Source organism: Haemorhous mexicanus, chromosome 26 (genome assembly GCF_027477595.1).
Source record: "Haemorhous mexicanus isolate bHaeMex1 chromosome 26, bHaeMex1.pri, whole genome shotgun sequence".
In the NCBI taxonomy this organism is placed as follows: domain Eukaryota; kingdom Metazoa; phylum Chordata; class Aves; order Passeriformes; family Fringillidae; genus Haemorhous; species Haemorhous mexicanus.
The window spans coordinates 2,586,439-2,613,373 of record NC_082366.1 but is presented as its reverse complement, the minus strand read 5'-3'; the positions used below and the strand labels follow the sequence as shown (position 1 = coordinate 2,613,373).

The following is a 26,935-nucleotide window of genomic DNA, read 5'->3' as shown; positions in this document are numbered from 1 at the left end:
GCAAGCTCAGGCCGCCAGGCCTGTGGTTCCTGGATCATCCCTTCCAGCTCGCCTTCCCGAGCACGGCTGTTCCATTGGCACATCTGCGCTCAGCTGGGACTTCTCCACTCAACCAGGACTGCTGGAAAAGGATCCAGAGCAGCCTGGCAAGCTCCTTCTCCAGCTCCCTCTTTACTCTTAGGGAAGGTAGAACATGCCACAGGAAAGCAGCTGGTGCCACAAGGAGTAGGTGACATCAGGCAGCTCTGGGGAGGCCCCTCAGGATACTGCTGTATCCTGAGGGAACACCGCTGGCCATCCCCTGGGTGTATCTGCAAAAGCTTAAAATCAGCTGCCTCGTCTTCCAGGGCCTCACTTGGCCAGCATGCTGACGTGGATGCAGGGCTGCTGTGAGGCACTGCTGGGACCCAGCGGGACAGGACCGGCTGCCTCGTGTGTTGCCTCCTGTTATGAGGCAAGGCGATCTGGTTTCAAGGGACAGCACGGCGACCCAAACTCATCAGGGTCGCTCGGGCCAATGAGGGACGCAGACACCAATGTGGTGGACGGTCAAAAGGCCTTTATTATCTCATCTCGTGGGGTTTTATAGTCTAGGGGGTTTCACTACGTCAGAGGGAGGTCTGCAGTACTATCTATGGTTAGTAAGGAGTGGAAAGTTACTAACGTTAGGGGGGCTACATTCCTGGTTACATTCCTAGGGTGATCTCTTATCTCAGGGGACCAGGGGAGAAGGAAATCCTGCTGCTTTCCGTCACATCGCATGATCTTCCGTTCGCCTGTCCCTATCTACCACATATCCCCCCCCCTTTTTCACAAATGAATGAGGTAGTCGTAGATATAGGCACTGAAATGAGGTATAAGGTTGTAATTTGATAAGGGAGAGGGGTTTGGTAAACCTGAGTAAGTTTTTTGCCAGGCAAGCTTAGAAAATCTTGCGACTGGCTGTGTTCCCGGCTGAATTCACAGCATTTGTTGCCGGCCTATGAACAGGATGTTGGCCCGTTCTAGGCGGGTCTGAACGAATGAGACTAGCTTGTTTAGCAAGCATGGTCCGAAGGTAATAGCTAAAAGTAGCATTGCCAATGGACCTATTAGGGTGGACATTAGGGTGGTTAGCCACGGTGATTGATTGAACCAGGATTCGAACCAACCCTGTTGTGCTTCCCTGTCTTTCTGTCTTTGAGCCAGGCTGTTTCGGAGTTCTGCCATGGAGTCTCTAACGACTCCCGTATGGTCCGCGTAGAAGCAACATTCCTCTCTCAGGGCGGCACACAGGCCTCCTTGTTGCATGAACAGGAGGTCCAGTCCTCGCCTGTTCTGCAAGACCACTTCTGAGAGTGAGGAGACTGACTTCTCTAGAAAGGAAATGGATTTCTCGATCCTTTGCAGGTCCTCATCGATGGTCATTTGCAGCTGGGACAGTCCTTGGTGTTGGGTCGCTAGGGCTGAGACCCCTGTGGCCGTTCCAGCTGCTCCTAGGCCGAGCAGCATTGCGATAGTTATACCTGTCACTATTTCTCTTTTGTGGAGTCGGCTGGGTTCTTCAAAAAGGTGGTACACTTCTTCGTCTGAGTGGTACAGGACCCTAGGAACAATTAGAACTTGGACACAAAAGTCGCTAGAGTCATTGAATTTGGCAAGGAACACACAGGGACTCACTCCAGATTGCTGGCAAACCCACATCCCAGATGCGGATGGGACTACCCACTTATTGTTCTTCCTGTTGGGCTTGACAACTTTGGTGCAGACGTTGCCTTTCCGCCTAGCTAGGGTTGCGTTTCCAAAGCATCTGCCGTGGCCTGTGACTTGACTCAGGGTGATTCCTCTGCGGGGGGTGTCCCACCTGCACTGGTGAGGGGCATTGGCTGTGGAGTAACTGAAGGGGGTATTTAAAGCGACTCCTTTGTAAAAGGGGGGTTTAACATCGTAACAAAGCCAACAGGAGTCGGTTAGGTTCGGGTTGGATTCGTTCAGGGATAGAAAGGTAGCTTCTAGCATGCGAAGGATTGGGTCCGAGTCCGACCCGGCTGAGCGGCCTATCTGGAATGCTTCCGCATGGCCGGTTGGGATATCGGTGACCTTTGTGGGCAAGATTTTGGGGTGGGTCGTGTTTCTCCCTTTCTGCGCGTTTTTAACCACTTTGTTTGGTCCGACCGCTCAGGGTGTCGACGGTCGGAGCCTGATAATTTGCACATTCACCCTCTCTTTCGACCCTTGAAGGACAACTGTCCACGTTTTGCCCATGGCCCAACTGGGGTGATCTGGCTGCAAAACCGTCATGTTGTAGTCAGTACATTTCGGAATGTCAGGGATTTTATGACGGTTTCGATAGAAACTTCCCTAGAGGAAGATGGGTGTTTTGCAGCCGGTGGGTGCCCAGGTGAACTGTAAGAATTTGTCGGGCTCTTGTGGCTCCCACCCAGGCCCTGACGGTCTGGCATCTGTAACAATGGTTTCGCAGCCCCAGTGCCCACAATATCCCCACCCTGGGTGATTGCAGTAGCTTTTCCCTGGGTTTGAGGCTGGGCACCAGTAGGATAGGTACATGTGTGTGGCGTGTGAGGAATAGGGGTCTACCTTTGGTCGTCCTGGAAACAGGTCGGTGATGCGAAGCACGAAGGATGGGGCGTTCGGTGTGGTGATTTCTTTGAGCACCTTGCCACTTCCAAGGTGTCGCATGACCCACCTGAATGGCTGATGGGGGTAGTGGTCTGGGCTGGCTTGCCCTCTAGCGACAAGCCCCAACAGCAAAATTACACAGAAACACCGTTGATGCTTAGGTCTCTCCCGTGTGGGTCTCTTGGGAGCTGTCTGGCGGCTCGGTGGTCTGTCACTTTCCTCTGGAACGGGGATGTACGCGTCACGAGGACGTCCCACGAGCATGTCCTGTAAACAAAAACTCACAACTCTCATCAGTCTCATTCTGCTCATTGTGAAGGTCGGGCTTGATTGACTTAAGTGGACACCACCTGACTTTGCCTTGTCTTGTTCACTTCTCTCAGGTCGTGGATGAGGCGATAACCTTCTCCAGACCTTTTGGGGATCACAAATACAGGGGTGTTCCATGGGCTGATGGAGGGTTCTATGTGACCCTTTTGCAGTTCGCGGTCGACCAGTTCCAGCAAAGCTGCCACTCGAGGCTCTGACAGGGGCCACTGCTCGACCCATACGGGGTCTGATGATTTCCAAGCCAATTTGATCGGCAGCGGAGGGTGTACGGCAGTGGCCCTCATGATAAATTTGTGATCCTGACTCCTAGCATAGCAAGGACGTCCCTTCCTATCAGGGGTGGGGAATTTTGCAAAATGTAGGGGTAGATTGCTACTGTCTGTTCTGGTCCCTTTTTCGTGTGAAGCGTTATAGCCACCAGCTGGGTGCTTTTCCATGCCCGGGATTGCCCTCCCACTCCGTTCACTGGAGGGAGTTCTTTGAATTGCCAATGTCCGGGCCAATGCGCTTGGGGAAAAATCGTGCAGTCTGATCCCGTGTCCGCCCAAAACTGAAGTCCTATGACGTGGGGATCCTGACTGCCATAAAGGCGGCATGTCCCCCACACCATCAGGGGCTCCTTCCCTATTTTCATGGCCAGGGCCACCCAGGGGTCCCGCTCTGGGGCGTCCCCTGTTGGCCCTGTGGTCCCGGCGCGGCTTGTGGCGGTGGAGGATGCGAAAGTACTGCTGGCAGCGCTGCGCAACTCTGCCATTGTGCTGCTGACGGGGGTGCGAAAGTGACTGCCTCCTGTGGGGGCATGGGGTATGAGGATCCCCTGCCCCACTGCGGGTTGACATAGATGGGCCGTCTTGCATTCGCAGTGGGAGGAGGCTGAGTATGGCCCGCGCGCCCCCTCCCTCTCCCGTTTCCCCGGGGCCGGGATCTACAGTCCCTAGCGAGGTGGCCTTTCTTCCCGCAGCTCCAACAGATCCCTCTCATGCGCGCTTGGAGTGGGGGTGCTGCCGGGGAAAGCTGTGCCGGCTGGGGACAGCTCGCTGCGACGTGGCCTGCCTGACCACATTTAAAGCACGCCATTGCACTGGTTAGGGTGTGGACGGCTGCTTGAAAGGGTGTCAGTTGTTCTTCTCTTACAACATGTTTAATCATGTCTGCCAAGCTGGCCCCGGCCGGTAGAGAGCGCAAGATATCTTTGGTGACGGAATTACACTGCTGCCGCAGGCAGTCGGTCACCACGAGGCTTTTTGCCGCCGCAGGCAGGGTAGAGGACTCTACCGCTGCTTGCAGGCGATCTACAAACTGCGTGAAGCTTTCACTCTCTCACTGCTTTATGGTGGACCACGGTGATGGCTTGGCTACCACCCGAGAGGCGGCACGTATGGCCTCTCTGGCAGCTCGAGTTGTTGCCCTGACTTCCTCAGCCCGCAATTGCGCGGCTTGTTGCTTTGGTGTGGCTACCTGGTCGTGCTTCCCTAGCAGTCTGGACAGGCTTGAGCCGTGCAGTTGCTGCCCTTCCCCAGAAGCCTGGGCTAGTGCGGTTGTGCAATGATCTCCCCATTCCTGCTTAAATACAATCAATCCCGCCCCGTCGATAAGCATGCGGCTTATTTGTGTAATATCAAAGGGAAGCAGATCGTCATTGCTAAAAAGGCCATCCACAAGAGTGAAAACTACAGCTGAATTGATCCCTTTTTCTGAAATCGCTTTGACAATCGCTTGTACATCTTTGGGATTTACCGGGGTATATGTCCTTTGTTGATTCCCCTGCGCTCCGGTGACCCTCACCGGGAAGGCATGTATCGTGGCTGCGGGTGCCCAATCCGCACAAGCTATTTTTATTTTTCCCCAATCGGTGAGTTTCTGTTGCGATTGTTTCCCGATATTGCTTAAAACTTTATTCGGTTTTGTTTGAAACCGCATTAATTCTGCTCTTTCGGCTTCCGAGTCCCAGTCGGACTCGGTCGGCCCTTCCGAGCTGTCTGAGCAGCTGTCCCTTGACTCAGAGCCGGAAGTTGACTGCCGATACATTTCCGGCGCTCCATGCCGTCTTGTGCGGCTTCGACCCCGCTCCTCCCCTCGGGGGTGGTGCCGCTCCCGCCCCCTGGGCTTGCCCTGCCTCCCGCAGGGAGGGATCTCTCCCTTATATGGTAGCAGTATTGAGCGCGGCCCCCGATCGAGTACGCGTTCTTTGCCGTTCCTCCGCGCATGCGCGTTTGCGGGGATCAGCGGCTGTAGACTGAGCGTGCGCTCTGTGCTGGTCTCCTGCGCATGCGCATCAGCAACTACTCGCGCCTCCGGACTTTTCCCGCCGCGGACTCGTGCGCCCCGCCCATCTCCTGGGTCGTCGGCGCCATGTTTTGCCGTGTACGGCGGCGGCGGCGGCGCCGCCGCCCGCGTGTCCGCGCCAGCCGTTTTTTCGGCGTCCCGGGCTTCCTCCGCCAGCTCCCCCCAAAAGGACCGTGCGCGCCGCTGTGCCTCCGGCGCGGGGTCGTTGACCGGCGGGGAAGGGACGGACAGGGAAACCGCTGATTTTTCGAAATGTTCCGCGGAGGGGCTAGGACCCGGCGGGCTCCGAGGGAGGGTCGGGGGGGTCCCCTGGGGGCTCCGGGGGGTTTGGGCTCGGGGAGGGGTGGAACACGCCCGGCCCCCGCGCATTCCGGCCTTCAATCAAATCGCTCTCGGGGACGGTTTGCGTCGCCGCTCCTACCCCCAGCTGTGGTGTAGCTAATAAACACGTACGCGCAGCTTTCCACGTGTCTTGTTCTTCTAATGCCTTGCGTAGGGCCACTTCTACTTTCCCCCACGCTTTAAGGCTTTTACCACTGCCTAACGATTTAGTATCCTCTGCTAAAGCGACGGTGCATCTTTCCCACACCTCCGGAAGTAATATTTCTATGGGACGCTCAATCGTCCCCAGCTCTAGGAGTCTTGCCCTAGCAAGATTAAAACTCCTGAGCTCGCATTTAATTCCCCACTGCTCATGAACCAAACTCACGACCTTCGCGATGGCCTCCATGAGGATCGCTGGTCCCGGGGGCGTCCCCCCTGCGCTGTAGACGGACCCGCCGCTGCAGCCGCTGTCTCTCGTCCAGGCGAACCCCGTTACCCGAGCTGATTCCCGGGTTTCGGCGCCAAATATGTTGCCTCCTGTTATGAGGCAAGGCGACCTGGTTTCAAGGGATAGCACGGCGACCCAAACTCATCAGGGTCGCTCGGGCCAATGAGGGACGCAGACACCAATGTGGTGGACGGTCAAAAGGCCTTTATTATCTCATCTCGTGGGGTTTTATAGTCTAGGGGGTTTCAGTACGTCAGAGGGAGGTCTGCAGTACTATCTATGGTTAGTAAGGAGTGGAAAGTTACTAACGTTAGGGGGGCTACATTCCTGGTTACATTCCTAGGGTGATCTCTTATCTCAGGGGACCAGGGGAGAAGGAAATCCTGCTGTTTTCCGTCACATCGCATGATCTTGCGTTCGCCTGTCCATATCTACCACACTCGTGTCCACGTGGCACCCCTGACACAGCCAGGGCCATCCCAAAACCAGACAAAGGCTCCCATGTCAGCAGAGAGGAGCAAGGAGCAAGGAGCACTGGGCTGTGTCAGGGTATCTCAGCATGGTGCTCCAGTGGGACGGGAAGGCAGGCCACCCACATTCAGGGCATCCCCAGCATCAAGAGGGTGTGCATTTTGTCCTCTTCGTCCATCCACCCCAGAACCAGGCCTGGCATCCCCTCCTCTGGAGTGGAGGTTTTCCACCTTCAAGGTCATCTCACGCTTGGCCAAAGCGTGAGATGAGGCTGCAAGGACCTGTGATACCGCCTCCATGCCAGCCACAGCTCCATCAGGCATTGTTCCTCTTCACAGGTCCACTTCCCATCGATTGACCAATCCATTGTTTCTCATAAGGGTCAAATTCCCACCACTTAAACCACAAGGTTTCCTTCATTGTCTGCACTCTGTTATCTTGTTGACGTGCACAACAGGGAACCAAATATGGCACGGCCTTAGACAGGACTTTGGTGCTGACACACAGGCTCCTTGTGCCACTGCTGGCCTTCCGTGTGCTCAGCAAGATCTGGAACTGCACAGTGCTGTGGAACGGCACCTCCAGCACAGGCACCTTCCCAGCCTGACCTGCCCTTGTCCCTCTGTGTCTGTGCACCAAACACAGCGTGGATGAGAACGGCAGCAGGGGCCCGTGTGCCCCAGGGCCCCAGATTTGCTTCAGCTCCACAGAGATGGGAGGTAAGGGGGAAAAAAAAAAACTGTTTATTAATGGAAGGGAAAGTGAAGGGATGAGATGGGGGCAAAAAAAAGGGGGTGGGGAGGGTCTGAGGGCTGGAGGGAGGGAACTGTCAACAGGGAGGGAGAAGGCAGTAGCTATGGGAGCCTCCCACAGGCTCAGCTGTAGCCAGCATCAGCTGTGCCTGGAGCTCCAGTCACACTGAATGATGATCCTCTCTTCATAATGTCCTGGCACTGTTCTTGGCACCATGGTTCACTGAGTCCAGCTCATTGTCCAAAAATTGCCTGGATTTCCAGGTTAGTGGAGGATGGACTGTCATCTTTACTCATGGCTTCAAGGGCTGGAAGACAGATGAGCTACCAGGGTCAGAGCCAGACAGACACTCGGAGATTCTTCTGCTAAGCCCATCCCTCGCAGCTCTCGCATTGGCCACAGGAGAGGTTGACCCTTGCAAGACGCTGGCCATGAATCCCCCCACCAGTGTCCCTGAAATCGCTCTGTGCTCTGCCCACATCTCCCCTCATCCACAGAGGGAGCAAAGCCCGCCGCAGCCAGGACAGGGACTGCAGCTCCCTGCCGGGGCAATGCAGCTCTCCCCGCCAGCCCCCGCTGACAGCCCGCTGGCCACACTCACCCTGAGTGAGAATGTGAAGCTCGGCTGGCTGTCCCTTCAGGTACCGCCCAGCCATGCCTGTGAACACAGAGCCCGTCACGGCCCCAGCGGCACAGCTCCCTGCCAGCGGCGCTGCCGGCGCTGTGGCCACACGGCCTGCTGGCCCGGCAGAGCTCAGCCCGGCCCTGGCCGCACCCTGCCACCAAGGGCATGGCTGCCAGAGAGTGGCAGCAGCATCGAGGCCAGGAGGGGCTCTACGGCGCCGGGTCCGGCTGGCGCTGCCGGGCCAGCAGGTGGGGCTGGGGCCGAGCTGCGGCGGGCCGGGGAGGGAGCCCGGGCTCGTGGCTCACCGATGAACCTCAGGGCCGCCTCTCGCACTGACTCCTGTGGGTTCTCCAGGTAGGGCAGGGCCCGGCACAGGTGCTCGGCCACTTGACTCCTGTCCTCTGCCAGCTGGAGAGAGCAGCAGGAGGGAAGGAAGGGTTGGCCGGACGCTGCCTGCGCCCGGCCCCGGCCTCCCCTGCCCGCTCAGGCAGCCCTGAGGCGCTGCCAGCATCCGCTGGGGCCGGGCTCCCCAGGGGAGGGGCAGAGGGCCGGCTGCTGCCCGGGGAGCCCGCGGTGCCGCCCTGCCCCGCAGCCCCGCCGGGCCGGGGCTCCATGGGCGCCTGGCTCGGGCCCACGGGAGCCTGGAGAAGAGCCCGCGCGGCCTCTGCGCGCCCCAGCGGGCAGGGGAACAGCTGCCAGCCCCGCACACTGAGCACCGCCCTCAGGGGCTTCTTCATTCTGAGCCTGGGCCTTCCAGGCTCTCCTTACCAGGCACTTGCCAAACTTTGACATCTGCTCCTTCTTCACCAGCTGCTTGAGCTTCATCCTCTTCAGGAATCCGGCTGCACAATGCAGCGTTTCCCGGGAGGCCTGGAGAGCAGCAGATACCCAGAGATGGCCCCACAGGCCAGGGCACCGAACCCACATCCCTGTGCCAAGGCCTGCAGGAGGCTGCAGCCTGCAAGGCTACAAAGCAGGAGGCAGCCAACCCCCTCTCAGAGATCCACCAGCATCATACAAAACCTCACATTTGCCACACGCTGATTCTCCTCATGGCAATGCATGAAGAGTGGGAGCAAGCTCATGTTCGCAATTCTCTTCAGGGGCTTTTTTCCATCGTCCACTACAAAGTCTGTCACCTTTTCAAAAAGCTGAATGGAGAGCAGCTGCACTTGGCTGTTGTCCTGGAGGAAAGGAAGCAGAAAAGACCTCACCAACAATTTCTCAAGGCCCACCTGAGTAAAAGCCTAAAAATTCCCCAGGCACAAAATTTCTGGGCAGCAGCCAGTCCCATGGCTGGGGCCACGGAGCCTTACATGGTCAAAGAGTTGTACGAGTGCCTCAGCTAGCCTTGGGGCAGTAGTGGTGGAGACCAGGATATCCTTGTACTGGAGGACATTCATGAAGACAGAGAGGGACATCCTGACCACCTCTGCATCTTCATCACCCAGAACATCCACAAGCCGTTGAGACAGGATGCACATTCTCCTGGCCTGTGTGGAACACAAGGCTGTGCTGGGAAGCCACGGACAGCTGCACCGCCAACACCGCCCTGGCACTGCAATCCCACCCTGCTATTGCAGGGCCCTCAGGCCAAAGGCCTGACCCAGAGCCCTGGGGCAGGTGAGGCAGGAGAGCTGGGAGCAGCTGCCTCCGCTCCTGAAGCCCTGCCAGCCCAAGGGGCTGCTTTCATCAGCGCAGCTTCAGCCACTGTCCCCTTCTCACCACCAAGGGATCCTTGATAAGCACCACGAGGCCTCTGAGCGCCAGGCGACGCCGCTCCCTGCACTCCATCTGTAGGTACCTTGACATCATCTCCAGAACGCTGTCACTGCATTCCCTCAAGTCCAGGCACTGGAGGACCTGAAAGGCACAGGGCAGTGACCCGGGGGGACGCGGCCAGCAGGACCCCAGAACCGCACAGGGCTGGGGCCAGGCAGCAGCACAGGGTGCGGCCACCGTCCTGGCAGCTGTGGCTGTGAGAGGGCAGAGAGCTGGGAGGCAGCTCAGCCAGGCAGTGCTGGCCACCAGGCTCACCTCTACAAGGAATGCCAGGAAGGGCAGATCCCAGGGATGCCCCTCCTTGCTGAGCAACCCAAGCAGGTGGAGTGCAGTGCGACAACACAAGGGGATCGATTCACGGCGCATCTCCCTGGCAGGAGGAAAAGGGCACCAGGACTCTGAGGCATGGGTGTCAAACCTCTCCCAGGACTGACTCACAGATTTCTGGTCTCTCCCCAGCATCCCTAGAGGGGATGTGGGCCCTCTGAGAGGCAGCTCCTTGTGGGCACCCTCCTCACTCAGCCATTTCCAATCTGCTTGTCCGTCCCTCGGTGACAAGGCCCTCTGGCCCATGACCACAGCGACTGTGTGGGGCACCCGGGCACAGGGCACAAGTGTCAGAAGAACTGAGGAGAAGGGGGTCTCACCTGGCCAGCAGACCCACAGCATAATGCTGGGTGTCAGCACAGAGCGGCGTGTCCCAGCCATGCTTGCGTCCCATTTCCATGACCACATTTTCACACCGCAGTCGGCAGAGCAGAGCCTTCATAGTCTGCACTGCAAAACTGTGTGCAGAAGCAAAGGCCAGGTCATACTGTGATCTCTGGCTCCTGCCCTGGGGACATGGGAGGGATGGGAGAAGTGGGATGGAGCACCTGCTGGGGTTTGTGTTAAGGTGGTGTTCTTCCTGGCATTGCTTCCAAAAGGTGTCAATCTCCTCAGAAGCATGCGCTGTGCTGTCGCAAATTTGAACTATCAGAGCCACGAGCAGGTGGGGGGCATAATTCTGCATTGCCTCATGGCACTTGGGCACCTGGATAATCACCCAGAGCACCAGAGTTGCCTGCAAAAGAAGCAGCCCAAGGCAGCGCTCAGTTCCAAGGTGTCCAGGGGCAGGGCAGGAGGAGCAGCAGGTGCCCCCTGAGCCTGCCCCTAGCCCAGGTTTCAGCCCAGCAACTGAGGCATGGAGAGGACAGAGAGCCGCTGGCGAGGTGACCAAGGGACAAGCAGAGGCCAGTTCCAGAAACTCACAGCCATGGCAAAGACATTTGTGTCATCCCCATCAGAAGTGAACATGCTGTGCACAGGCCAATCCTCCATCACACAGATCAGTGTTGGCAGCACCTTCTCCACTGTGGGACTCGACGAGCCTATAGTTCTCCACATCATTGTAGCAGGTCTGTGGGATCAGAGGTCTGTGTCAGGGGTGTCTCAGTCACAGTACCATGCCCTGTGCAGCTGTGGGAGCCCAGGTGACAGAGCCATGGTGCCCTGAGGGCCAAGGAAGGAGCATTGGCAGCAGGCTTGGGAAACAGAGGGGCCCAAGGGTCCTGGACCTCTCTGCCTGTCTGGCAGACCCCATTGGACAGGCTGTGCAGGGCCATGGGCCCTAAAGGCTGGTGAGCCCTGAGCTCTCAAGGCATGTGCGCCCCATACTTGTCACATGTTGGGGCACAGCGCAGGAGGGTCAGCACCACGCCAGCAGGGTGTTCTTCAGCCATCCTCAGAACGTTCATGAATAGCCTGACATCGGCAGTCTCAGGGGACGCAAGTCTCTGGTGTATAATCCTCACCATTTCTGGCACCTGGAAGAGATGTGGGGAAAATTTGGAGTGCTTCCTGAGGGAGGAGATTCCACAGTTTCCCCAGAGAAATGCTCCCCTTCTCCCCACAATGTGCTGGCCTCAAAGCTTGAGGCAGGCAAGTGGACATGGCTTGATGGGCCGCATGACCCTGGAAGGCCTCCAGCCATGGGCACTGGCTGCTCATTACTTCTGATAAAAAACAGGAATATCCATGAATAATAAATTGTGGGTATAAATGGCAGTTAAGGTGGGGGTAGTATCCATAGCTTTTATGACCTCAGTCATTCAGGTGTCTGAATTGGCCTCGTTTGTTACCTGGTCAGCCTTCACTATGTAATTACTCATTTCCACGCATTCAATTGATGGTGTGCTACAATCAATGGGCTTGTTTGCATCCTCCTTATCTGTCCTTCCACACAAAATGGTCTTCTGCAGAAGAGCAGGGAAGAGAAGGACATTCCATGGAGTGCTCCAAACACAGTGCTCAGCTGAGCAGTGACAGCAGGCCCAGTCCAGGTGGGGATCGCTCCAGGTACCTTCAGTGTTTTGCTGAAGCTACCACCAGCGGCATCCTGCTTCTTCCCTGCATTTGGAAAAGAGCGAATGCAGCCAGAGCTGAGGGGCTGCGGGAGATGCAGGAGAACAGAGGCCAGCCCTGTTCTCCCCAGGCAGGGAGAGCTGCAGGATGGCCCAGGGGATGGAGCACAGCCACTGCGGGGTTTCTGCCCAGGCCCTCTTCTGTCCAGTACATGGGCATGTCCCTGGGGATGGGGATGGGATTGGGATGGGATGGGATGGGGATGGGATGGGATGGGATTGGGATGGGGATGGGGATGGGGACGGGGACGGGGATGGGGATGGGGATGGGGATGGGGATGGGGATGGGGATGGGGATGGGGATGGGGATGGGGATGGGGATGGGATGGGACAGGATGGGGCCAAGCTGGCTGCAGGCACCAGCCCTGTAGCCCAGCTCTGCCACTCACCCTCCTGCAGCAGCTTGATAGGCACAACCTTCTCAGTCTCCACTTCGGGGTCAGGTTCAGGCCTTTCTTCCTCGTCCCCCACCCAAGCCAGCTTAGGAGCTCTTGGAGGTCTCTGCTCAGTGATCTTGCTATCCCTGTTTGGTTCTGTCCATGGAAATTTCCCTATGGGATAGGATGGGATGGGATGGGATGGGATGGGATGGGATGGGATGGGATGGGATGGGATGGGATGGGATGGGATGGGATGGGACATGATGGGATGGTGCTAAGCAGGCAACAGGCACCAGCCCTGTGGCCCAGCTCTGTCACTCACCCTCCTGCAGCAGCTTGATAGGCACAACGTCCTCAGTCTCCACTTCGGGGTCAGGTTCAGGCCTTTCTTCCTCGTCCCCCACCCAAGCCAGCTTAGGAGCTCTTGGGGGTCTCTGCTCAGTGATCTTGCCATCCTTGTTTGGTTCTGTCCATGGAAATTTCCCTATGGGATGGGATGGAATGGGATGGGATGAGATGGGATGGGATGGGATGGGATGGGATGGGATGGGATGGGATGGGATGGGATGGGATGGGATGGGATGGGGCCAAGCTGGATGCAGGGGCCAGCCCTGGAGCCCAGCTCTGCCACTCACCCTCCTGCAGCAGCTCGACAGACACATCAGTCTGCAGTTCTAGGTCAGTTTCAGGGTATTCTTCTTCTTTCTCCACCCAGGCCAGCTTAGGCAGTCTTTGGTGTCTGTGATCCATGTCACAGATTGAAATAATGGCTAATTGCAAGACAAATGCCTCTGGAAGGCCACGGGTAACCAAGTCTTGTGGACTAGCTCCGAGCTCAGCTGCAGGAACAACGTCTCAGAAAAGCCCTGGGTTGAACAAGAATGAGTGTGTTCTGTGGGGGCTCCTCACAGCACTGCTCTTTCCCGTCCTGCCCTGTCGCCTGCTCCGAGCACTCAGATGTACTCTTGTCACTGCCAGCTCCTATGTCACCACGTGTCACGAAGGACACCCTGTCCCGTTCCATGCCATGGTGACCGTGCTGCACAGTGTCACAAAGGCCCTTGCACACACTGCTGCCTGCCCTGGGGCTGCCCCCAGCCCATCCAAAGTGGCCCAGGCTGGAAGGAATCCCTGGCCCCAGGTGTCTAAGCCAGCCCAACAGGATCTTTAGGAAGGGCTCAGAGCATCAGCAAACGCTGCCCTGCTCTGCGGGCTCAGGGCAGCAGAAGGAGCCCCCAGGGCTGCCGACGCAGCTGCGCTGGGAAGGGCACGGGGCCTTGCAGGGAAGCTGGCACGGCCTCCCTGGGACACGTCCCGGCTGGTGGCCATCCTAAACCCGCGGGTGTGGCACTCACAAGGAACGGGTGGGCCCGGGTACAAATGCTGCTCTGAGCCCTTGGGCCCAGGGAGCGCTGACATCAGCAGGTGTGGCAGAGTCCCCTCCCAAGCAGACCTGCCACCCCCCGAGCCCTGGCAGCCCTGGTGCCCATCTCCTGCCCCAGAGACCTGTGCCCCATGGGGGCTTCTGTGCCAGAGGGAGCCAAAGCCCACGTGCATTGGGGGCTGTGCTCCTTCCTGCAGGGGCTGATGGCTGGAGCTCCTGCAGCAACTGCTGGCAACACTTTGGTCTCTGTCAGAAGCTCTTACTCCATGCTGGAATTTATTTCTCATGGAAGTCATTTCCTGCAGCACAAAAACAAGATTACCGTGAAGACACAGAAAAATCTGGCATTATGGAATTCTCACTTCAAGAAAGCTTTACTTCCCATTGCTCAACTCAAGTAGTTCCAAAATTTGCAAACTTCTCAAATTAATAGCGATGGCCGGAGAATATGACTGGTTTACCAGTTTGTATCCCATCTTGAAGCAGCCACTCATTTGCCATATCATCCACTGGAAGTCACTTTACAAAACATAACACTACACAGAGGCAAAAAGAAGGGCATTCTTTGATTTGCAAATGGATTTCATTGAAGGGATTATAATCTCCTGATTCTCTTAAGGAATAAAAGCTCTCAACTCTCAAGGAATGCAAGACCACTCAGTGTTACAAGAGTTACCCAAATAAATGAGTGGATGGCAAAAGGGCTGATCCTCCCCAGTACAGATATCTAAGTAGCCAATAAAGTCCAGCTCTCCCCTCTTGTTCCCTGCATGGAAAACAGGACGATGAACAGAAAGAGTCACAGATATTCTTTCTGCCCTCCATAACCCAAGCTGTGCCAAAGCACAGATGCTGCCTTCAACTGACTCAAATTCCAGCTCAGACCTCCCACCTTCCAGACAACTCCTTCCCAAACACACCCCTGAAGAGCAACCCCCCGAAATGCCCCCACAGAAGCCCTCAACACCCCGCCAGGACACCCAGCTGTCCCTGTCCCTCTGCAGAGCTTTCCCACCCTCCAGCAGACCCCCTGGTTCCCTGCACAGGCCGTGCGCTGGAACTCAGGGGGATCTGCTCCCAGGCCTTCCCCAGCAGCAAACTCAGGCTGTCAGACCTGTGGTTCCTGGATCATCCTTCCCTGCGAGCCGTCCTGAGCACGGATGTTCCACTGGCACAGCACCTCCCAGGACTCTGCTGTGCACACAGCGCTTTTCATGCCCATTCCCAACAGGCTTTGGAATGCAGAGCACAACCTGGCTGGCTCTGCCACCAGCACACCCCAAACACAGGTGAAGGAAGCAGCAGCAGGGGCTGTTTTGCAGCCATGCCCAAGAGAGACTGCAAGGCTGCCCTCCCTCTGGTCTCCCTTGGTTGGCTTTCTGACAGGGTCTGAGCCTGGGGCTGCCATTCCTCACTTGTGGGGACCAGAAGCACAGCCGGGATCCTGGCACTGCCTGACAGCGCTCCGGGCACCGGCACGGTCGCGTGTCCGAGTCTCGGGCACCGTGCTGCTGCTTCATTTGCCCTTAGGCACACCCAAAGCTCCCTACTAAGCCCAGATGGTCTCTGGTTCTGCCCTCTTCCTCATCCTGTGCAGGGATGCAGCACTGCTGTGCTTTCAGGAAGCTATTCTTGAAAACTTCCAGCATTCCAAGCTCCTTTGCCCTCTGTGCATGCTTGCCCTAGAATTCCTGTCAGATGGGTTCAGAGCATACTCAGGTTGGCTCTTCTAAATACCAGGGTGTTACAGGTTCTGGAGGATTCCCATGCAGAATGTCTGAATCACACTTGTAATTGAATGCAAGTTTTGTTTGATCAGTTGCTGTTGCAGAGGATATGTACTGAGCCCTGGAATGGCAAAAAGCCACTGAGCAGCAGCAGCAGATGGAGCATGGTGCTTCAGTGGGAGGGGCAGGAAGGCCACACACATTCAAGGCATCCCCAGCATGAAGAGGGTGTGCATTTTGCCCTTCTCGTCCCTCTAGGCCAGTACCAGGCCTGGAATCTCCTTCTCTGAAGTGGAGTTTTTCCAGTAATGACTTCATCTCATGCTTGGCCAGTGCGTGAGATGAGGCTGCAGTGACTTGTGATACACCCTCCATACCAATCACAGCTCCATTTTTTATCTTTCACAGGTGCTTTTCCCATCAATTGACCAGTCCATTGTTTCTCATAACGGTCAAATTCCCACCAGCTGAACCATAATTTTTCCTTCATTGTCTGCTCTCCGTTATCTTGTTGATGTGCACAACAGGGGACCAAATATGGCAGGGCCTTAGACAGGACTTTGGTGCTGACACACAGGCTCCTTGTGCCACTGCTGGCCTTCTGTGTGCTCAGCAAGATCTGGAACTGCACAGTGCTGTGGAACGGCACCTCCAGCACAGGGACCTTTCCAGCCTGACCTGCCCTTGGTTCCTCTGTGTCTGTGCACCAAACACAGCGTGGAAGAGAACGGCAGCAGGGGCCCGTGTGTCCCCAGGGCCCCGGATTTGCTTCAGCTGCACAGAGATGCAGCCAAAGTGAAAAAGCCAAACAGTTTATTAATATACTGCAAAGCAAAGGGATGAGTAGGGAGGGAAAAAAGGGATGGGCAGGGTCTGGGTGCTGGAGGGTGGGAGCCTTAACATGGACTGAGAGGGGAGGGAAAAAATAGTGATGGACCCACAGGCTGAGGGCTGGTGGGTCACAACTATTAAAAGGGAGGAATAGAGGAGAGGAAAATTGAGCATTATCTGAGGGCTGCAGAGAGGGAGCCTTAACAGGGAGGGAGAGAATAGGGAAAAATGGTAATGGATTGTCTGAGGGCTGGTGGGGCAGAGCTATCAAAGAGAGGAATAGGAGAGAGGAAAAATGGGGATGGGCAGTGTCTGAGGGCTGGAGGGAGAGAGCTGTCAATAGGGAGGGAGAGCACTGAAGCCATGAGAACTGGGCCCAGCATCAGCTGTGCCAGGACTTCCAGGAGCGCTGAGAGCTGATGTCTTCTTTGGTGTCTCCTGGTGCTGTTCCTGGGACACCGGCTCACTGGATCCAGAAGATGCCCCTAATTCTTGAGCTCCTTGGGGAAACTCGGCTTGATTTTCCAAGTCAGGGCAGGATGGGCTGGCACGTTGCCTCCGGGCTTGAAGGGCTGAAAGAGAGAGGAAGAGAGCCATGGCAACAGCCCGGGTCTGTGGGAATCCTACAAGACTTCTGAACAGGGCCATGCGACCCAGAAGGGAGTAGGAGAGACTGGAATCAGTTGGCAGGTACTTGCCATGACTCCCCCACGTGCCCCTGAAATGTCTCTGTGCTCTGCCCACAGCACCCCTTGTCCGCACAAGGAGCAGAGCCCTCCAAAGCCGGGGCAGGGCTTGCACCTCGCCCCGCTGTCAGACCGCTACTCTGACTCACCTGACCACGTCAGCTGGAGCTCTTGCTGCTGCCTCCTCAGGCACCGCCCGGCCATGCCTGTGAACACAGATCCTGTCACGGCCCAAGCGGCACAGCTCCCTGCCAGCGGCGCTGCCGGCGCTGTGGCCACACGGCCTGCTGGCCCGGCAGGGCTCAGCCCGGCCCTGGCCGCACCCTGCCGTCCAAGGGCACGGCTGCCAGAGGGCGGCAGCGGCGCCGAGGCCAGGCGGGGCTCCACGGCGCCGGGTCCGGCTGGCGCTGCCGGGCGAGCCGGTGGGGCTGGGGCCGAGCTGCGGCGGGCCGGGGAGGGAGCCCGGGCTCGTGGCTCACCGATGAACCTCACGGCCGCCTCTCGCACTGACTCCTGTGGGTTCTCCAGGTAGGGCAGGGCCCGGCACAGGTGCTCGGCCACTTGACTCCTGTCCTCTGCCAGCTGGAGAGAGCAGCAGGAGGGAAGGAAGGGTTGGCCGGACGCTGCTTGCGCACGGCCCCGGCCTCCCCTGCCCGCTCAGGCAGCCCTGAGGCGCAGCCAGCATCCGCTGGGGCCGGGCTCCCGAGGGGAGGGGCAGAGGGCCGGCTGCTGCCCGGGGAGCCGCGGTGCCGCCCCGCCCCGCAGCCCCGCCGGGCCGGTGCTGCATGGGCACCCTGCTCGGGCCCACGGGAGCCTGGAGAAGAGCCCGCGCGGCCTCTGCGTGCAGCAGCGGGCAGGGGAACAGCTGCCAGCCCCGCACACTGAGCACCGCCCTCAGGGGCTTCTACAAGCTGAGCCTGGGGCTTGCATGCCCTCCTTACCAGGCACGCATTGACCTCCAATGGCAGCTGCTTCTTTAGCAGCTGTTTGAGATCCCTCCTCTTCAGGAACTCGGCCACACGAAGCAGCGTTTCCCGAGAGGCCTGGAGAGCAGCAGAGACCCAGAGATGGCCCCAGAGCCCAGGGCACCAGACCCACATCCCTGTGCCAAGGCCTGGAGGAGGCTGCAGCCTGCGAGGTGAAAGGGCAGGAGGCAGCCAGACCCCCTCCAAGGGTTCCTTCAACATCACAGAAAACCTCACCTTTGCTATGTTGCAGTTCTCATAATGAACGTGAGTTAAAAGTGCATAAATGCTCTTGTTCACAATTGTCTTCAGGGGCTTTTTCCCCTCGTCCATTACCAGTTCCATCACCTTGCGGAAGAGTTCAATGGAGAGCAACTGCACATGGCTGTTGTCCTAAAGGAAACCAAAAGACTTATATGAACCACTCCAGGCTGACCTGGGCAAAGGCCTGAAAACCCAGAGGGCACAAAGTTTCTGGGAATCACCCAATGCCTGTGGCTCAGGTTGCAAAACCTTACGTGGTCAAAGAGCAGCAGGAGTGCCTCAGCCAGCTTTGGGGCAGTGGTGCTGGATACCAGGATGTCTTTGTGCTGAAGCACATTTGTGAAAATACGGAGGGACATGCTGACCACCTCTCCATCTGCATCATCCAACAGTTCCAGAAGGCTTGGAGACAGACAGCACATTCTCCTGGCCTGTGTGGAACACAATGCTGTGCTGGGAAGCCACGGACAGCTGCACCGCCAACACCGCCTGGCACTGCAAGCCCACCCTGCTGCTGCAGGGCCCTCAGGCCAAAGGCCTGACCCAGAGCACTGGGGCAGGTGAGGCAGGAGAGCTGGGAGCAGCTGCCTCAGCTCCTGAAGCCCTGCCAGCCCAAGGGGCTGCTTTCCATAGCACAGCCTCAGCCACTGCCCCCTTCTCACCATCAAGGCGTCCTTGCTGAGCACCACGAGGGCTCTGAGCGCCAGGCGATGCCGCTCCCTGCACTTGCTGTGCAAGTACCTCAACAAGATCTTGAGCACAGTGCCACCACATTCCCTCAAGTCCAGGCACTCAAGGACCTGAAAGGCACAGGGCAGTGACAGGGGACCCGGCCAGCAGCAGCCTGGAACTGCACAGGGCTGGGCCCAGGCAGCAGCACAGGGTGCGGCCACCGTCCTGGCAGCTGTGGCTGTGAGAGGGCAGAGAGCTGGGAGGCAGCTCAGCCAGGCAGTGCTGGCCACCAGGCTCACCTCCACAAGGAATGCCAGGAAGGGCAGATCCCAGAATGGGTCCTGCCTGTTGAGCTGCCGGAGCAAGTGGACAGCGATGCGAGAACACAGAGGGATCAAGTTACGCCACATCTCCCTAGCAGGGGGAAAAAGGCACCAGGACCCTGAGGTGGGATTAGGCCAGATGGACCACTTAATGCCAGATAGGTGGGTTCCTGTAGGGTCCCTGTTCCCCAGGGAACCTGGCAAGCTCAGGACAGATAGCTCAGCCTTTTGGAGGCTGATTGTTCGTATACCCAAGCCTGCTATCAGTCTTTAGCAAGCTTAAGTGATTATCAGCTCTTAGTGATTTTCAACTCTTTTACACTTTTAAGCTCTTCGCTTGCTAGGGCACCTTGGCTAGTGGTGGCTTATTGGGCAAGCAGACGGCAAGAGAGGAGAAGAGGCAGCACCGGTGGTTCCACAGCGATGGTTTACTGGGAGGTCTGTGAAGGGTTCTGGCAACAGCTCTTCTCACCAGACTGGGCTAAAGTAGCCCCTTATATAGGGGTAGAAGAGATCAGAAATTGTCCAATAGCGGAGGTTAGGGAAAAGAAATCTATGGGGTCACAGAGAGATAAGCTAGGGTCTGGAAGACGGAAGAAAGGGGCTTCTGGCCTAGTCACTATGACTTGGCATTTTCTGATCTTTAGGCCTCTGTACCCCATGAGGCCCAGGCAAGCCCCGTGCCTGCTAGAGTGGGTGAGGCAAACCTCTCCCAGGACTGACTGACAGAGGTCTGGTCTTTCCCCAGCATCCCTGGAGGGGATGTGGGTGCTCTGGAAGGTGGCCCCATCTGAGAACCCTCCTCTCCCAGCTTTTTCCAGTCTCCTCGGCCGTCCCTCAGTGACTAGGCCCTCTGGCCCATGAGCAAAGGACAGTGGGGGGCACAGGGCAGAAATGGCAAGGCCAGTGGGGAGAAGGGGGTCTAACCTGGCCAGCAGACCCACGGCATAGTGCTGGGTTTGAGCACACAGCAGCGTGTCCCAGCCACGCTTCCGCTCCATAGCCACCACCACGTGGTCACACCACAGTCGGCAGAGCAGGGCCTTCATGGCCTGCACTGCAAACCTGTGTGCAGAGCAAAGCCCAGGTCACACTGGGAGCACTGGTGCTGGCCACAAGGGCATGGGAAGGACAGGAGGACTGGGACCTGTTGGGCTTGCTGGGAAGGCGATGTTCCTCCAGGCATGCTTTCCAGAAGTTACTAGCTTCCACTGGTGGCATCTGCTGTGTGGTGATGGCAACATGGAAGAGCAGAGCCACAAACAGGCGGGAGGAATAAAGGATCATGGCCTCGTGGCACTCGGGCACCTGGACAATCACCCAGATCACCAGAGTTGCCTGCAAACGAAGCAGCCCAAGGCAGCGCTCAGTGCCGAGGTGTCCATGGGGCAGGGCCCAAGAGCAGATGCAGGAGGAGCAGCAGGCCTGGTGTCCCCTGAGCCTGCCCCTAGCCCAGGTTTCAGCCCAGAGACTGAGGCATGGAGAGGACAGAGAGCCGCTGGCGAGGTGACCGAAGGGCAAGCAGAAGCCAGTTCCAGAAACTCACAGTCAAGGCAAAAACATCTCTGTCATCCCCATCAGAGGTGCATGTGCTGTGCACAGGCCAATCCTCCATAACACAGAGCAGTGTTGGCAGCACTTTCTCCACCGCTGGTCCCGATGATCCTATAGTTCTCCAGATCATTGCAGCAGCTCTGTGGGATCAGATCTCTGTGTCAGGGGTGTCTCAGTCACAGTACCATGCCCTGTGCAGCTGTGGGGGCCCAGGTGACAGAGCCATGGTGCCCTGAGGGCCAAGGAAGGAGCATTGGCAGCAGGCTTGGGAAACAGAGGGGCCCAAGGGTCCTGGACCTCTCTGCCTGTCTGGCAGACCCCATTGGACAGGCTGTGCAGGGCCATGGGCCCTAAAGGCTGGTGAGCCCTGAGCTCTCCAGGCACGTGGGCCCCGTACCTGTCACACGTTGGGGCACAGCGCAGGAGGGTCAGCACCAGGTCAGCAGGGTGTTCTTCAGCCAGCCTCACAATGTCAATTTGCAGCCTGGCGTCCAAAGTCACATGGGACAGCAGCCTCTGGTAAATGTTCCTTACAATGGCTGGCACCTGGAGAAGACATAGGGACGACCTGGAGCACTGTCCAAGGCAGAAACTTCCCCAGCTTTCCCCAAAAAGTGCTTCCCTTCCTGCCACACTGTGCTGGCATCAAAGGCTGAGGGGGCCCAGTGACCACAGCTTGAGGGGACACACCATCCTGGCAGGCTTCCAGGCCTGGCCCAGGCTGCTTACCTGCTGCTGAGTAGGAATAGCACTCTCCTCGAAAAAATCCTTAGGAGGAGTATGAATCATAATGGGAACGGTCATGGTCGCAGTATTTGAGGTGCTCTGAGTCATTCTGGTGTCAGTATTTCTGATGGGCATGCTCTCAGACATTGCCATGTGAACAGTCTTCACCATTGGGTAATCCATTTCATTGTTTCCTGAGTAAGCTGTCGATTTGGGGCTGGTTTGAGGCTTTGCCTGAAACTTGGTCACTCTGGAGTCAGGCTGGGCTGGGACCTCAGCTGCTGTGGTGTCAGTCTTTCTATGCTGAATGCACAGGAATTTCATGAACATTTGCAGAACAAAGGACAGGAAAGCCAGGGTTGCTCCATGGCATGCTCCAGGCGTGGTGCTCGGCTGAGCAGGGACAGCAGGCCCAGCACAGGTGGGAATGGCTGCAGGTACCTTCAGGGTTTTGCGGAAGCGTCCACGGCCGGGTTCCTGCTCTTGTGTCTTGTCCAGGGCTGGATCTGGCAAAGAGGGAACACAGCCAGAGCTGAGGGGCTGCAGGAGAGGCCGGAGAACAGAGGCCAGCCCTGTTCTCCCCAGGCAGGGAGAGCCCCGGGATGCCCCAGGTGATGGAGCACGGCCATTGCGGGGTGTCTGCCTGGCCTCTCTTCTGTCCTGTCCATGGGCATGTCCCCAGGGATGGGATGGGATGGGATGGGATGGGATGGGATGGGATGGGATGGGATGGGATGGGATGGGATGGGATGGGATGGGATGGGATGGGATGGGATGGGATGGGATGGGGCCAAGGTGGCAGCAGCCATCAGCCCTGTGGCCCAGCTCTGCTGCTCACCGTCCTGCAGTGTCTGGAACTGCTCCGGATCTTGAGGCTGTTGTGCTGTGGCAGTTTCAGGCCTTCTCTTTTTATTCCATCGGAAGACTTTGAACCAGCTGAGAAATTTGCTAGCCATTCCAGAGTTGGGCGTCAGGGGCACCTTCTAAAGAGATGGCTCAGAAACCTCCAAGTCAACAAGTCCTGAAGGGCACCTGCAAAAGAGAAGCCTCGGGAAGGCTACAGGCCACCAAGGCCCGCAGTCTTGCCACGAGGTCTCCTGTAGGAACAACGCCTCGGAAAAGCTCCGGGTTGGACAAGAACGAGCGCGCTGTGTGGGGGCTCCTCACGGCACTGCTCTTTCCCGTCCTGTCCCGTCGCCTGCTCAGAGCAGTCTGGTGTGCTCTAGTCACCGCCAGCACCTATGTCACCGCATGTCACAAAGGACACCCTGTCCCGTTTCATGACACGGTGACCGTGCTGCACTGTGTCACAAAGGGCCCTTGCACACACTGCCACCTGCCCTAGGGCCGCCCCCAGCCCACGGAAAGTGGCCCAGGCTGGAAGGAATCCCTGGCCCCAGGTGTCTAAGCCAGCCCAACAGGATCTTTAGGAAGGGCTCAGAGCATCAGCAAACGCTGCCCTGCTCTGCAGGCTCAGGGCAGCAGAAGGAGCCCCCAGGGCTGCCGACGCAGCCGCGCTGGGAAGGGCACGGGGCCTTGCAGGGAAGCTGGCACGGCCTCCCTGGGACACGTCCCGGCTGCTGGCCATCCTAAACCCGCGGGTGTGACACTCACAAGGAACGGGTGGGACCGGGTACAAATGCTGCTCTGAGCCCTGGGGCTCAGGGAGCACTGACATCAGCAGGTGTGGCAGAGTCCCCTCCCAAGCAGACCTGCCACCCCCCGAGCCCTGGCAGCGCTGGTGCCCATCTCCTGCCCCAGAGACCTGTGCCCCATGGGGGCTTCTGTGCCAGAGGGAGCCAAAGCCCACGTGCATTGGGGGCTGTGCTCCTTCCTGCAGGGGCTGATGGCTGGAGCTCCTGCAGCAACTGCTGGCAACACTTTGGTCTCTGTCAGAAGCTCTTACTCCATGCTGGAATTTATTTCTCATGGAAGTCATTTCCTGCAGCACAAAAACAAGATTACCGTGAAGACACAGAAAAATCTGGCATTATGGAATTCTCACTTCAAGAAAGCTTTACTTCCCATTGCTCAACTCAAGTAGTTCCAAAATTTGCAAACTTCTCAAATTAATAGCGATGGCCGGAGAATATGACTGGTTTACCAGTTTGTATCCCATCTTGAAGCAGCCACTCATTTGCCTTATCATCCACTGGAAGTCACTTTACAAACCATAACACTACACAGAGGCAAAAAGAAGGGCATTCTTTGATTTGCAAATGGATTTCATTGAAGGGATTATAATCTCCTAATTCTCTTAAGGAATAAAAGCTCTCAACTCTCAAGGAATGCAAGACCACTCAGTGTTACAAGAGTTACCCAAATAAATGAGTAGATGGCAAAAGGGCTGATCCTCCCCCAGTACAGATATCTAAGTGGCCAATAAAGTCCAGCTCTCCCCTCTTGCTCCCTGCAGGGAAAACAGGACCATGAACAGAAAGAGTCACAGATATTCTTTCTGCCCTCCATAACCCAAGCTGTGCCAAAGTACAGATGCTGCCTTCAACTGACTCAAATTCCAGCCCTGACCAATCACCTTCCAGACAACTCCTCCCCAAACACACTCCTGAAGATCAATGCCCCAGAAAACCCCCAGAAGCCCTCAACACTCCGCCATGACACCCAGCTGTCCCTGTCCCTCTGCAGAGCTTTCCCACCCTCCAGCAGACCCCCTGGTTCCCTGCATAGGCCGTGCGCTGGAACTCAGGGGGATCTGCTCCCAGGCCTTTCCCAGCAGCAAACTCAGGCTGTCAGACCTGTGGTTCCTGGATCATCCCTTCCAGCGCGCCCTCCTGAGCATGACTGTTCCATTGGCACAGCACCTCCCAGGACTCTGCTGTGCACACAGCGCTTTTCATGCCCATTCCCAACAGACTTTGGAACGCAGAGCACAACCTGGCTGGCTCTGCCACCAGCACACCCCAAACACAGGTGAAGGAAGCAGCAGCAGGGGCTGTTTTGCAGCCATGCCCAAGAGAGACTGCAAGGCTGCCCTCCCTCTGGTCTCCTTTGGTGTGCTTTCTGACTGGGTCTGAGCCTGGGGCTGCCATTCCTCACTTGTGGGGACCAGAAGCACAGCCGGGATCCTGGCACTGCCTGACAGCGCTCCGGGCACCGGCACGGTCGCGTGTCCGAGTCTCGGGCACCATGCTGCTGCTTAATTTGCCCTTAGGCACACCCAAAGCTCCCTGCTAAGCCCAGATGGTCTCTGGTTCTGCCCTCTTCCTCATCCTGTGCAGGGATGCAGCACTGCTGCGCTTTCAGGAAGCTATTCTTGAAAATTTCCAGCATTCCAAGCTCCTTTTCCCTCTGTGGATGCTTGCCCTAGAATTCCTGTCAGCTGAGTTCAGAGCATACTCAGGTTTGCTCTTCCAAAATCCAGGGGCTCTGGGGTGCTGAGCAAGATCTGGAACTGCACAGTGCTGTGGAACGGCACCTTCAGCACAAGCACCTTCCCAGCCTCACCCGCCCTTGGTTCCTCTGTGTCTGTGCACCAAACACAGCGTGGATGAGAACGGCAGCCGGGGCCCGTGTGTACCAGGGCCCCGGATTTGCTTCAGCTCCACAGAGATGCAGCCAAAGTGAAGAAGCCAAACTGTTTAATAATATACAGCAAAGCAAAGGGATGAGTAGGGAGGGAAAAAAGGGATGGGCAGGGTCTGGGGGCAGGAGGGTGGGAGCCTTAACAGGGACTGAGAGTGGAGGGAAAAAATAGTGATGGACCCACAGGCTGAGGGCTGGTGGGTCACAACTATCAAAAGGGAGGAATAGAGGAGAGGAAAATTGGGCATTATCTTCTGGCTGCAGGGAGGGAGCCTTAACAGGGAGGGAGAGAATAGGGAGAAATGGTAATGGATTGTCTGAGGGCTGGTGGGGCAGAGCTATCAAAGAGAGGAATAGGAGAGAGGAAAAATGGGGATGGGCAGTGTCTGAGGGCTGGAGGGAGAGAGCTGTCAATAGGGAGGGAGAGCACTGAAGCCATGAGAACTGGGCCCAGCATCAGCTGTGCCAGGACTTCCAGGAGCGCTGAGAGCTGATGTCTTCTTTGGTGTCTCCTGGTGCTGTTCCTGGGACACCGGCTCACTGGATCCAGAAGATGCCCCTAATTCTTGAGCTCCTTGGGGAAACTCAGCTTGATTTTCCAAGTCAGGGCAGGATGGGCTGGCACGTTGCCTCCGGGCTTGAAGGGCTGAAAGAGAGAGGAAGAGAGCCATGGCAACAGCCCGGGTCTGTGGGAATCCTACAAGACTTCTGAACAGGGCCATGCGACCCAGAAGGGAGTAGGAGAGACTAGAATCAGTTGGCAGGTACTTGCCATGACTCCCCCACGTGCCCCTGAAATGTCTCTGTGCTCTGCCCACAGCACCCCTTGTCCGCACAAGGAGCAGAGCCCTCCAAAGCCGGGGCAGGGCTTGCACCTCGCCCCGCTGTCAGACCGCTACTCTGACTCACCTGACCACATCAGCTGGAGCTCTTGCTGCTGCCTCCTCAGGCACCGCCCGGCCATGCCTGTGAACACAGATCCTGTCACGGCCCCAGCGGCACAGCTCCCTGCCAGCGGCGCTGCCGGCGCTGTGGCCACACGGCCTGCTGGCCCGGCAGGGCTCAGCCCGGCCCTGGCCGCACCCTGCCGCCCAAGGGCACGGCTGCCAGAGGGCGGCAGCGGCGCCGAGGCCAGGCGGGGCTCCACGGCGATGGGTCTGGCTGGTGCTGCCGGGGCAGCAGGCGGGGCTGGGGTGGGGCTGCGGCGGGCCGGGGAGGGAGCCCGGGCTCGTGGCTCACCCCTGAACCTGACGGCCGCCTCTCGCAGGGGCTCCTGTGGTCTCTGTAGGTAGCGCAGGGCCCGGCGCCGGAACTCAGCCGCTCTGCTCCTGTGCTCTGCCAGCTGGAGAGAGCAGCAGGAGGGAAGGAAGGGTTGGCGCAAGCTCAGCCCCTCGGCTAGACACTGCCTGCGCCCAGCCCCGGCCTCCCCTGCCTGCTCAGGCAGCCCTGAGGCGCAGCCAGCATCCGCTGGGGCCGGGCTCCCGAGGGGAGGGGCAGAGGGCTGGCTGCTGCCCGGGGAGCCGCGGTGCCGCCCCGCCCCGCAGCCCCGCCGGGCCGGGGCTCCATGGGCACCCGGCTCGGGCCCACGGGTGCCTGGAGAAGAGCCCGCGTGGCCTCTGCGTGCAGCAGCGGGAAGGGGAACAGTTGCCAGCCCCGCACACTGAGCACCGCCCTCGGGGGCTTCTCCAGGCTGAGCCTGGGGCTTGCATGCCCTCCTTACCAGGCACTCATCGACCTCCAACGGCGGCTGCTTCTTCAGCATCTGTTCGAGCTTCCTCCTCTTCAGGAACTCGGCCACACGAAGCAGCGTTTCCCGAGAGGCCTGGAGAGCAGCAGAGAC

General features: G+C 57.9%; 1 protein-coding gene and 2 long non-coding RNA genes across 3 annotated transcripts; all 3 read right to left on the bottom strand.

Annotated features, from left to right (window-relative positions):
* Window positions 1-539: 539 nt before the first annotated feature.
* Window positions 540-6,436, bottom strand: LOC132338512 (uncharacterized). Its single transcript, XM_059868161.1, has 3 exons — window positions 6,408-6,436; window positions 5,948-6,116; window positions 540-2,886 (listed from the first exon to the last, which is right to left on the bottom strand). The coding sequence occupies exons 1-3, from the start codon at window positions 6,434-6,436 to the stop codon at window positions 2,341-2,343; spliced, it is 744 nt and encodes a 247-aa protein (XP_059724144.1). The 3' UTR covers window positions 540-2,340.
* Window positions 6,437-16,327: 9,891 nt separating this feature from the next.
* On the bottom strand, window positions 16,328-17,311 carry LOC132338588 (uncharacterized). The gene is made up of 2 exons (XR_009489488.1): window positions 17,198-17,311; window positions 16,328-16,934 (listed from the first exon to the last, which is right to left on the bottom strand). It is a non-coding gene; the product is annotated as an uncharacterized LOC132338588 (long non-coding RNA).
* A 7,823-nt stretch (window positions 17,312-25,134) lies between these two features.
* Window positions 25,135-26,540, bottom strand: LOC132338587 (uncharacterized). Its single transcript, XR_009489487.1, has 3 exons — window positions 26,335-26,540; window positions 26,005-26,061; window positions 25,135-25,741 (listed from the first exon to the last, which is right to left on the bottom strand). It is a non-coding gene; the product is annotated as an uncharacterized LOC132338587 (long non-coding RNA).
* Between the last annotated feature and the right edge of the window lie 395 nt (window positions 26,541-26,935).